General features: G+C 45.0%; 1 protein-coding gene across 1 annotated transcript; it reads right to left on the bottom strand.

Annotated features, from left to right (window-relative positions):
- Window positions 1–2,942: 2,942 nt before the first annotated feature.
- On the bottom strand, window positions 2,943–9,797 carry LOC146342649 (vomeronasal type-2 receptor 26-like). Its single transcript, XM_084807963.1, has 4 exons — window positions 8,979–9,797; window positions 7,420–7,647; window positions 4,648–4,774; window positions 2,943–3,844 (listed from the first exon to the last, which is right to left on the bottom strand). The coding sequence occupies exons 1-4, from the start codon at window positions 9,795–9,797 to the stop codon at window positions 2,943–2,945; spliced, it is 2,076 nt and encodes a 691-aa protein (XP_084664089.1).
- Window positions 9,798–10,931: the final 1,134 nt, after the last annotated feature.

Below are 10,931 nucleotides of genomic sequence, written 5' to 3'. Positions count from 1 at the left end.
TTCTCTGCACAGCTACTCCTGGCTTGGAAACATTTCTAGGGATGGCGGAGAATTCCACCACAGATTTCAGTGAGGCTGAATTCGGCCCCCTGAAATTCGTGGCAGAACAGCCTGCCACCCCCCCACCCTCCCGTGGATCCCCCCCGGGACGAGACTTACCTGGGGCGGATGTTCCGGACGGCGGCAGCTCTAGCAGTGGCTTCGGTGGCAGCGGCTGGTCTTCCGACCGGCTGCTGCTGCTGCCATTTGCAGTCTGGCCTTTTTTTTTTTTTTACATAGACGTGATAGGCTACGTAAAGACTTACATAGCCTATCATGTCTGGGTAAAAAACCCAAAACAAACGCGTACACAAATGGCGGCAGCTACGGCAGCCACCATGTGTGTTCCTTATTTTTCGCCATCTTAGTCTACGTAATATTTACGTACAAATATTTAAGGCGAAAATAAAGGGGAATGCAAATAGCGTAGTGGGTGCTATTTGCGTTCCTTTTTGCATTCCTTTTTGATTCGCTGTTTTAGCCTACATAAATATTTACATAGGCTAAAACGGCGAATCAAAAAGGAATGTAAATTTGCGTTCCCCCTTATTTTTGCCATATTTTTGCCATTCCAGACTACGCAATTTGCGTTCCCCTTTATTTTTGCCATAATAGTCTACGTAAATATTTATGTAGACTAAGACGGTGAAAAATAAGGAACGCAAAATAAGGAATACAGGGATGCAAACGGTGGTGGCTATGGCAGCCGCCATTTGCGTCCCTGCTACCCAGTGGCTGGATGTCCGGCTGCTGACAGAACCGGAACCTCCCCGTGGAGCGAAGCTGGCCGAGCAGGACTCCTGGGGGAGGATGGAGTGCTTCCCCCCCATCGAGGATTCCAGGGGGAGGGACGGAGCACCTCCCCCCCCACTGAGAAGCAGATCCACGTAGCGGTAAATAACTTTTGTACATCCCTAAACTTTTCCCATGCCCTTCCACCCCCTTTCTTCGATAGCTATCACAGTAGGATGTGTGTGATCCTGTGTGTTATTATCTTATTATTTTATTTTATAAAACTCCTTTTTGCATTATATCCAGAAGTCTCAGGTTTATTTTCTCTTCCTGGGAACATTATGGTGATGCTCCACCATCTGGACAAAGTTCCCAAAGTTTCCTATGTTGTATTCTTATTTATTGGTAAAATGTTCTTGTGTCTGTGCCTGCTCCACCACATTGTCAGCAAGCTGTCCTCTGGCAGAAACAGAAGATGGGGCCACAGAGGTGAGAGGATCCCTAGAATGACTCCAGTTCCCCCAAATATCCACAGTTCAAGAGCTGCTGATTCCTCAAATGTGGAGAAAAGATTGAGATGTTCATTAAGCACACATGTCACAAAGTAAGCATGTAACCACATTCAAACAGTTGTAGCATTTATTCAACATTGAAAACAGAATATATGGCCTCACGGATTGGTTAATAGGGATGTACGAAAGTCTCACCTGGCTCCTCGCCGGGCAATCCACGGTGGGGGGGAGGTGCTCCGTCTCTCCCCCTGGAATCCTCCCCGGCCGGCTCCACTCCCTGGTGGCTCCGTGGAGCTGCTGGCCAGGGTCGGCCACAGCCAGAGTTTCAGCTGCAGCCGGGCTGCTGCGGCCACAAATGGTGGCCGTCGTAGCAGTCGCCATTTGCATCCTTGCAGTCAGCCATGATAGGCTATGTAAATATTTACATAGCCTATCACGGCAAAGAGCAGGGACGCAAATGGCGGCTGCTATGCCATTTGTGTCCCTGCTCTTTGCCATGACAGGCTATGTAAGTATTTACGTAGCCTATCACGGTAAAGGCAGCCATGCAAATGGCTACTTACGTAGCCCACTGTCAGGAGCGCCCTAGCTGCCTCTTACAGTCCTCTCCAATAGCCAACTCAAGACACAGACAAAAAGCATTCTTTCCAAGGCTTTATTCCGTTTACAACTTAATGACTCTTTCAGATGCTAATCACCAGTGACTAAGCAAGGAACTGCACTGGGGTAGTTAGCAGAGCAGCCTAAGCTTCAGGTAAGGCAGTTGGTCCCTGTTTGAAGGAGAAGGGTGGGAAGACTCTGAACTTATGGGCTATGGAGAGGTCCTCCCTCTTACCCTTGGGTCCTCGGGACGCGACCGTTGTTTTAGCGCCAAGTGAGCAGAGTGCCTCCTCTCGGCGCTTTCCATCTGGCGCCGCTCCTTGCATCTGCGCCGAGCATCCAGCAACCCCCCTCCCCCACTCTCTCACTGCCAGGGTCACTATCTCTCTCAGGAATGCAGGCAGGAGGAATTTCTCCCTGCTGCTGTGCCTGTGAGAGATGAGCGAGCTCCTCTCCCACGAGTTGTTGCTCTTCCTCAGAATCAGAACTGCTCTGGGGCTCTATGGGCTCAGGTTCCACCGTGACACCTATCATGGCAAAAAGCAGGGGTGCAAATAATGTAGGGGCTGCCATTTGTGTCCCTGCTCTTTGCCATGATAGGCTATGTAAGTACTTATGTAGCGTATCACGGCTGACTGCAAGGACGCAAATGGTGGCCGCTACGACGGCTGCCATTTGCGGCTGCAGCAGCCTGGCAATGGCTGGCTGGGAGACCAGCCGGAGCCGTAGCTGCCACCACCACATCCACTGCCGGAGCTGCCACCACCGGTGGAGCCACCGCTGCATCCACAGCCAGGAAAGCTCCATCCCAGGGGGATTCCACGGGGTGGCGGGGGGGGGGGAAGACCGTTCTGAATCCGGCCTCACTGGAGTCCATGGTGGAATTCTCTGACATCCCTATTGGTTAATTACTATGTATATAGTTATTTGCATATGTGAGGAGAATGATAGGATTGGCAAAGTTAGATAGGCTTCCTTAGTCACAATTCATTTACACCACCTCTGTGTTCTTGTGTAGGTTACGAAGGGCATTGATGAAAGGATGATCTCCTCTGTTATTTACATCTTTCTTCGCATTAACTGCTCTTTGTTGTTCATGTCAGGTCTCACAACAATAATGTAGCATTTGGGGGAAAATATGGAGCACAGTAATCCTGCACTGGAGGCCAAGATGGAGAAGATCTCCACAGCCACCATGTACTTTCCTCTTGTGCTGAGGTAGGTTGGAATGAAGGACAGCCACACGCTGCAAAAGACTAACATGCTGAATGTGATAAATTTGGCTTCATTAAAACTGTCAGGCAACTTCCTGGCCAGGAAGGCCACAGTGAAGCTGACAGCAGCGAGGAGGCCCATGTAGCCCAAGACACTATAGAACATGGTGACTGACCCTTCATTACATAACAGGATAATTTCTTCAGTCATTGAGGTCATGTCCAAATCTGGGAATGGAGGAGACATGGCCAGCCACAAAGCACAGATCCCTGCTTGAACATTGGAGCAGGAGAGGACAATAGAATATGCCAGCCTTTTCCCCACCCACTTCCTCATCTGGGATCCAGGTTTGTTAGCCATGAATGCCAGAACTACAGATACAGTTTTGGCCAAGATGGTTGAGAGGGACACAGAGAAGACGATGCCAAAAGTAGTTTGTCGAAGAAGGCAGGTCACCTGATGAGGCTTTCCGATGAACAGGAAGGAACAGAAGAAACACAAGAGGAGGGAGATAAGGAGAATGTAGGTGAGGCTTCGGTTGTTTGCTTTGACTATGGCAGTGTCCCTGTGCCTAATGAAGATGCCAAGCACCAGAGCTGTGAGCAGAGACAATAAAAGTACTGAAGAAACTGAAATGATGGCCAATGTTTCTTCAAAAGCTAGGAAGTTTGGAATCTTAGGAATGCATTTGTCTTGGAATTTGTTTGGATAGTGCCCTTCTGGACAACTGACACAAGTTTCCATGTCTGGAAAAAAAAAGTATGTCAGTGTAACTAGAACTAAAACTATTGTTCACCATGGAAATTTTCATAAATTTCTTCCCAATATGCTTCCAAAAGAAATGGCAGTGATCAATTCTTGTACTTCCTCCATGCCTGACATGTGGTTTTTTACAGATGTTTGAACCTTCCTTCATTATAAAATCACCAGTACTGTGTATTGAATAATTCCAGCAGTAGTCCCAAAACTTGTGGGCCAACAAAGGTGATTTTGATGAGATACATCAGCCTCTCCCCCTGCAACCTCATTCATACAGGTGCAATCATTTCTGTCCCATCCCAAACTACCATTTCACCTTACTATGTCTCCGAGCATTTCCCTTTTCTAAAAATCAATTAAACAGAATTCTGAAAGTAATAGGACCATTTGCTCAATGGAGGATGTAGCTACTTGCCCATCGCCATGTTTTGGTAGGTTGGGGAGTGATTTTGAGCTTAGCCGTTATGGAAATGTAGCTAGATATGTGCAGTGAAGGATTCTGTTAGCTGGGATGTGAGTGGGAAGCGTGGAGCAACTGAAAATCATAGAATGATCTGGGAACCTATTTTTTTTTTAATGCTAACATGTATTATCTGTGCTTCTGAAGCTATTTTCCTCAAGATGGCCAAGAGCAAATATCAATAAAATGATATCTATAATCCATAAACAATGGGAATAATAATAATTCTATAGTTTTTTTAAAGCTCTCCAAAATGTAATTGACAACAGAGCCTGGAGAAGAGTTGTTTGCATTTTCTTCATTTAAAAAGCTTGATAAAATATTTCCTACCCTCCTGGTTTGAGAACATCCCATCTGGACATAGGGCACAGTCATAGCAACAAAATTTCTTCCCTTCCTTCTTTTTCTTGCTGTAACCAGGATGGCAGTGGTCATTACACAGAGAAAGAGGTGGCACCTATCCAATGATATTAGAAGACCTTAATTTTAAGGAAACATTTGAGAAATTCATCTGACATTAGATGATCTACCCATAAGGAAGAGAGCCAGTGACATAGAATCTTTGATCTCTGTGCACAAGTGGTATGGTCAATGGGAATAATTCCTGTAGCACAAAGGATCCTATGAATCCTGAAAGGATAACTCTTGTACCTATGAACTGTAGAAGATTAGAATTCCCTTCATTAGCCAGATCAATGGTAGAAGTATGTTAGCAATTGAACTAAGGCCACTAACTGGAGACTTGTCTCAGAGATTTCACCAGAAAGTAATGATGGGCAACAGTACTTATCCTGTGTTGGGCAGTGTCCATGTTAGTCTGAAATGTCCTGTCTGGATATTGCATTTTCATCATCATGGCTTGTCTTCCCTGGAATACCTGTCACCCCAGTGAAGGCTGGTGGCTCCAGTTTTGGTGGTGGGACTATGTATTGGGGCTGTGCATCACTTCTGTGCTGAATCCAAATCCCAAAGTGAACTGAGGTGCTTCGGGGGTGCCTTGGTGTGATACAAAGCAAATCTGATCAGCACCAAGTCTCTCTGAAGCTAAGCATGTCACCTTGGTCCACCTCAGAGATTCGGAGGTATTCTGATGCCTTTTGAAGCCCAGACAGCCTGTCTCCAAAATGTATCAACTTGAGAAAGATCAGGGAGGGGGAGAGGACAAGGGAGGGGGGAAGGGGAGAGGATGAGGAAGAGGGAGTGAGCTTTGGCTAATGGTAACTCTAGTTGCTAAATTAGAGCTAAATATAACCCAGCAGTCTCCAATCAGTGACAATGGTGGAGGTGTGTATGTGTGTGTGTGATATTGTATATACTGGAGCCAAAAGCCTGCTTTTGTTCATTGCAAGAGAGAGATCTTGTGGTGTTACTCGAGAGAGCTCTGAAGTTATTTGGCTAGATCTGTGGTGTGTGTGTGTGTGTGTGTGTTGGGCCCACTCTTTGTTCATACCTTTCCAGCTAGATCCTTTAAAAAAAATGGACAAAAATATATTAAAGAAGTACTTTCCTTTCCTTGTTCTTCTCTCTCTTTCTCTCCACCCCCCAGTCCTTCTCAATTCCTATATTCCTTCCCTTCCCATTTTTGAACTCGATGTCTTTTCCATAAAAAATAAAACATAAACCCCTTTCTTTACTTGTAGGTAGTTCTGTATTTGCTTTTCTTTTGCTCTTATTTCTCTTTCTGTGTGTGTCTCTGTGTGTGCTTGTGTTGTACTCAAGCAAAGCACTACACACATCCACAGTTCAACATACAGTGGGCAAATCACTACATCTATTATTTAAATAATACTCCACTGTGTGGCAAAGCAAGCAAGCCCAATATGAAGCATCTTTGGTTTCTTGAATCCATTGCAGATTTCTCCAACATCCCTATTGTTACAATCAAACAGAGTACTTGAGAGAGTGTGTGAAGGCAGTTATATGAATTTATAAAAAATGGAGCTAAGCATATTAAGTTGACTAGACTTTAGAAATCCAGCAATTTTTTTATTACTACAGGGCAGTTGAATGAATCAACCATCTCTTAAGACTAAGACGGCACATTTGCAGTCCACAGCCTGGATGCCAACTTTTTCTGGCAGCAGATTACCAAATTTAATAGTACTAGGGGAGAGGGGTTATTTGCACTTTAAAGAAACCTACAGAAGATATTAGGGATAGTGACCTCCTCCTATCACTGCTTAAACACCTCACTTCTCTGATTATCCCTTTATGACCTTTGGTTTGAGTTTCTGAGAACAGCCCATTTTATCTGTGCCTAGCAGAAAAACTGCTGGGCTGAACTGTCTGGAATTTGGCAGGTGGAATCCCCTCCATGAGGGCTGAGAGGTCCCTATATTTCATGCACTTCTGTGGAAACAGTGAAAGTCATAGCTCTTTGCTTTGAAAGTTTTTGTTGAAAAACATCAAATTTTAACTCTCCTTAGCATGGAAACTATTGGACCAAACTGTCAGGGATTTGGCAGGCGGGATCACCTCCATGGGGGCTGCCAGTTCCCTGAATTTCATGAATTGATCATGAAAACTGGAAATGTTATGGCTGTTTCTATTTTCCAATGCAAGTGAAAGGGAAAACATAGTATCAGAATGATTCAGATATCTGAATCTTGCTTCAGATCCAAGACAAAGTGGATGGGGTCTGAATCAGTCTGAAGTGAAGTGGGGATGCTTCAGAAGGTCTGAAGTGGCAAAGCAGGGGATCCATGCACAGCCGTACTGTGTATCCTTTCTGGGATTCAATCAGAACCAACCAGAACTCTGAAGGAATGATCCAGGATGCTGAACCATATCTGCAAAATAGATGCAGCATGTTGGACAGCTCCTTTAGAGTTCTGGCTGGCTCTGATCGAAACCCAGAGTGTATTCACAGCCCCACTGGAATTGGAGCCACCAGCCGCCACTACACTATCCACATATTAATTTACTCCCTTTTAAACACCATTTCCCCTATCTGGCAAACCAGCAGATCATTCCAGTGAAGTTCAAATATAATATGCCTTGTGTGAAGAAATGCTTCCTTTGTTAGCTTTGCATATATTACCCTTCCCATTTCATTGGATAATCATCAATATTAATATCTGAGAGCTATTACTATTCTCCCACCTGAGCCACGTTTTTCTGCCAGTTGATTTTGTCCTCAGTAATGGTCAATACTTTGCCTGGGGGAGCGTGAGGATCCAGCATTCCCACTTTGACCCTGACATAGGAGTTATTTGGGAAAGTGATCAAGTTCGTAACATCAAATCCACCTGCTAACTCTCCACGTTCATTAAACATAATTTCATCTCTGGCAGTGTTGTTGAAGGAGATCCTCTGAATTAAGGAGTGGAGCTAGGTGGAGAGAGAAAGAGAATCAACATTTGGAATAACTTCATGGATGAATTGAGATTACTTTCCTGCATGAGAGAAACCATCGGAGAATGCAAGCCTTTTACATCTGAGAATAGACAGCGTTGCGTTTTAGGTACCAGATATGGGAAAACCAAGCAAATCACAAAAAATGTGTTCTCATCAATTGGTGTTAAGAAAACTTGCAAACAAAATCAATGAAGAGAAATTAGGCTTTAAAGATTATTATTGTGTGGCACCAACATTTTGCAAGGAAAGGAAGAAAGTTGAGAAGATGAGCCACAGAACAGTTGTGTGTCCATTAGGGATGTACGAAAGTCACTTACCTTTCGCGGATTATGTTGATGGTGGGGGGGAGGCGTTCCGTCCCTCCCCCCGGAATCCTCACCAGGGGGGGAGGCGATCTGTTCCTCCCCCCCGGAATCCTCCGCGGCTGTCTGTGCTCCGCGGCAGCTCCTTGGAGCAGCCAGCCAGGCCCAGCCAGCCAGAGCTGTCTGCAGCTGGATTTCCGGCTGCGGAGAGCTCTGGGGAACCCCCCCCCCAAAACGGCGTACGCAAATGGAGGCAGCTATGGCCGCCGCCATTTGTGTTCCTTAGTTTGGGCCGTCTTAGTCTACGTAAATATTTACGTAGACTAAGACCGCAAAAATAAGGGGAAAACAAATAGCGTCCACTACGCTATTTGCGTTCCCCTTATTTTCACCATCTTAGTCTACGTAAATATTTATGTAGACTAAGATGGCCCAAACTAAGGAACGCAAATGGCGGCGGCCGTAGCCGCTGCCATTTGTGTACGCCTTTTTTTTAAAAATGTAGTCGTTTTAGGCTACGTAAAAACTTACATAGCCTATCACGTCTCTGTAAAAAAACAAACAAAAAAAACCTGCTAATGGCGGCAGTGGCAACCGGTTGGAAGACCAGCCGCCGAAACCGCCAAAGCCGCCACCGGAGCTGCCGCTGGAGCCGCCGCAGCCTGGAAGATCTGCCCCAGGTAAGTCTCGCCCCGGGGGGGGGGATCTGTGGGGGGGCGAGGGGGTGGCAGACCGTTCCACCACAGATTTCGGGGGGCCAAATGCACTGGCATATGGCCTCACCGTGATCCGTGGCGGAATTCTCTGCCATCCCTTGTGTCCATGTAGGTGGTGCTCAACACAGAATCATAGAATCATAGAACAGTAGGGCTGGAAGGGGCCTACAAGTCCATAGAGTCCAACCCCATGCTCAATGCAGGAGTCAAACCGCATACTGCAGATCACATCACTGTATGGTTTCAAGGTCATTGCGAAAGAACCATGACTACAGGGGCACACTACCTGCCAGGGTTCCACATTCTGAGGTGCCAGCTTGCTTCCTTCTGCCATTGCTCTGTGGTTGGAGGGAGATACATAACTGGTGTGTAAGGCATGAGCCACAGCATAGACAGCATTGTAAATATTGTAACTGTGGCCAGTCATGCTCATTTCAAAGAAAGGTGAAGGCAGGCTCTCCAGCATTTCCAGGCCGGTACATGGTTCATCGTTGTCTGTTGGTGCATCAGAATTTGGCATAGGGCACCCAAAAGCATGTTCCCAGAAATCTGTGATAAAACCATCTGCTTTTGACCCAGAGGGGTTGATAATCTGAAGAAATCTTTGGAAGCCTGGAACCTCTTTTGTATGAATTGTGAAGGAAACAGCACCATGAAACATTTGCATATCAACAGGCTTTTGAAGAACATGTAAGGTGAAGTCAATCTGGGCTGTTGTAATCCACACTTTTCCAGCAGTGATCACTCTGCTATACTCATGACCTGTTAGAGGAAAAACCGTTGTTATCAATATAATAGAAGCCAACCAGAGAATAGTTGTACTTTCTCCATATATCATAACTGCAGTGGCTTTTTTCTCCAAGAAAATTGGAAGATGACTCAGGGTAATATTGATAATGTCAACCAGGTCAAAAAACTGCCAGTTTGGCAGGAGTCTTTCTGTGAATTCTGAACAGATTCCACTTTGAGAAAACATTGGCTCCATAATCTGCAAGAAACGTTCTCCACCTTCATCATCCATAGTAATAAGCCCAACCCATTTCCACCCGAAATGTCTTAGTAGCTGGACAATTCCCTGGTACTGAAGGGCTTCATTGGGGACCATGCGGTAAAAGGATGGGAAACGGGATTCATCACTCACTCCTGTTTCAAACGAGCCATATGAAAACTTAAGAAAGAAAGAAAGAAAGAAAGAAAGAAAGAAAGAAAGGGAATAGGACTGAGGTCATCTTCAGCTGTAATACTCTTATTTATTCATTCTTGTCCTTCTTATGTACGGAATTTCAGCCCATTTCATCCAGAAAAATCTGGAAGGTACTTAAAAGAATAAAACAATATGAGAAACTGTACAATCCTATCCATTCACATGCAGCTTAAGGGGGCTAACTTTCTGATGTGGGTATAAGATTGCAGCCTAAAAGCACAGTAACATCAGTCAGGTTGGTTTCCAATTAATTGTGTATAGGATTGCATCCCGAATTAACAGCCAGATTTAAAAAATATATTTCACTTTATTTATATCGATACTTCAAAACTTGAAAGTATCATTTTCCTCTGAGTAAGGAGCATTAATGGGAAGCCTTATAGATCTGTGTAAGTGTTGTATATAAGTGTTGTATATAATTGTATATAATACAGATCAATAAAGCTGGACAGCCTGAATGATCAGTTGCTGTCTCTCCCAATCTCTCTTTCTTTTTCTCATACACACCCTGGAAAATCTTCACATATTCATACCCAGTAGCTATGGATTGATTCCTCCCTCTCAGCATATTAAAGACACAGGATTGGATTCAGACTTAATAGGGCTTAGAATTGAACAATTGAAATCAATGGGGCAAGTTATCCATAACTAACTTTAGTTCAGTGGGTCTCTGCTGAACATGACTCTCTGTCCAATCCACAGTTTCAGGAGCCACCAGTATACATGGCTACCTTTTGATACCCATGTTGTGATCTAGGTCAGCCCCACGTATTTCCCATCTTTTCTTTTCTAATCATACTTCCCTCTCTTTCTGAACCATCAAATTGCTACCAGAAAGAGAACTCATGTTAGAACCTTTCATAGGATTGTGAAAATGCCAATGTCCCACAACCTGAGATCAAGGGTTGGACACAGGTTCTTCCTTGCTCAAAAGGAGGGCTTCCACTTGTGAAAGTACTGTCCACCCTAATTTTGGGGATCCCGCCTCCCCACACACATAGCAACTCACCCCATTCTGCAGGGTGTCCTGACTCT

This window comes from Heloderma suspectum, chromosome 6, assembly GCF_057233095.1.
Source record: "Heloderma suspectum isolate Gila_16-S chromosome 6, 16-S_ref, whole genome shotgun sequence".
NCBI lineage: Eukaryota > Metazoa > Chordata > Lepidosauria > Squamata > Helodermatidae > Heloderma > Heloderma suspectum.
The sequence above is the reverse complement of the archived record's forward strand: the minus strand, read 5'-3'. Positions and strand labels throughout refer to the sequence as shown.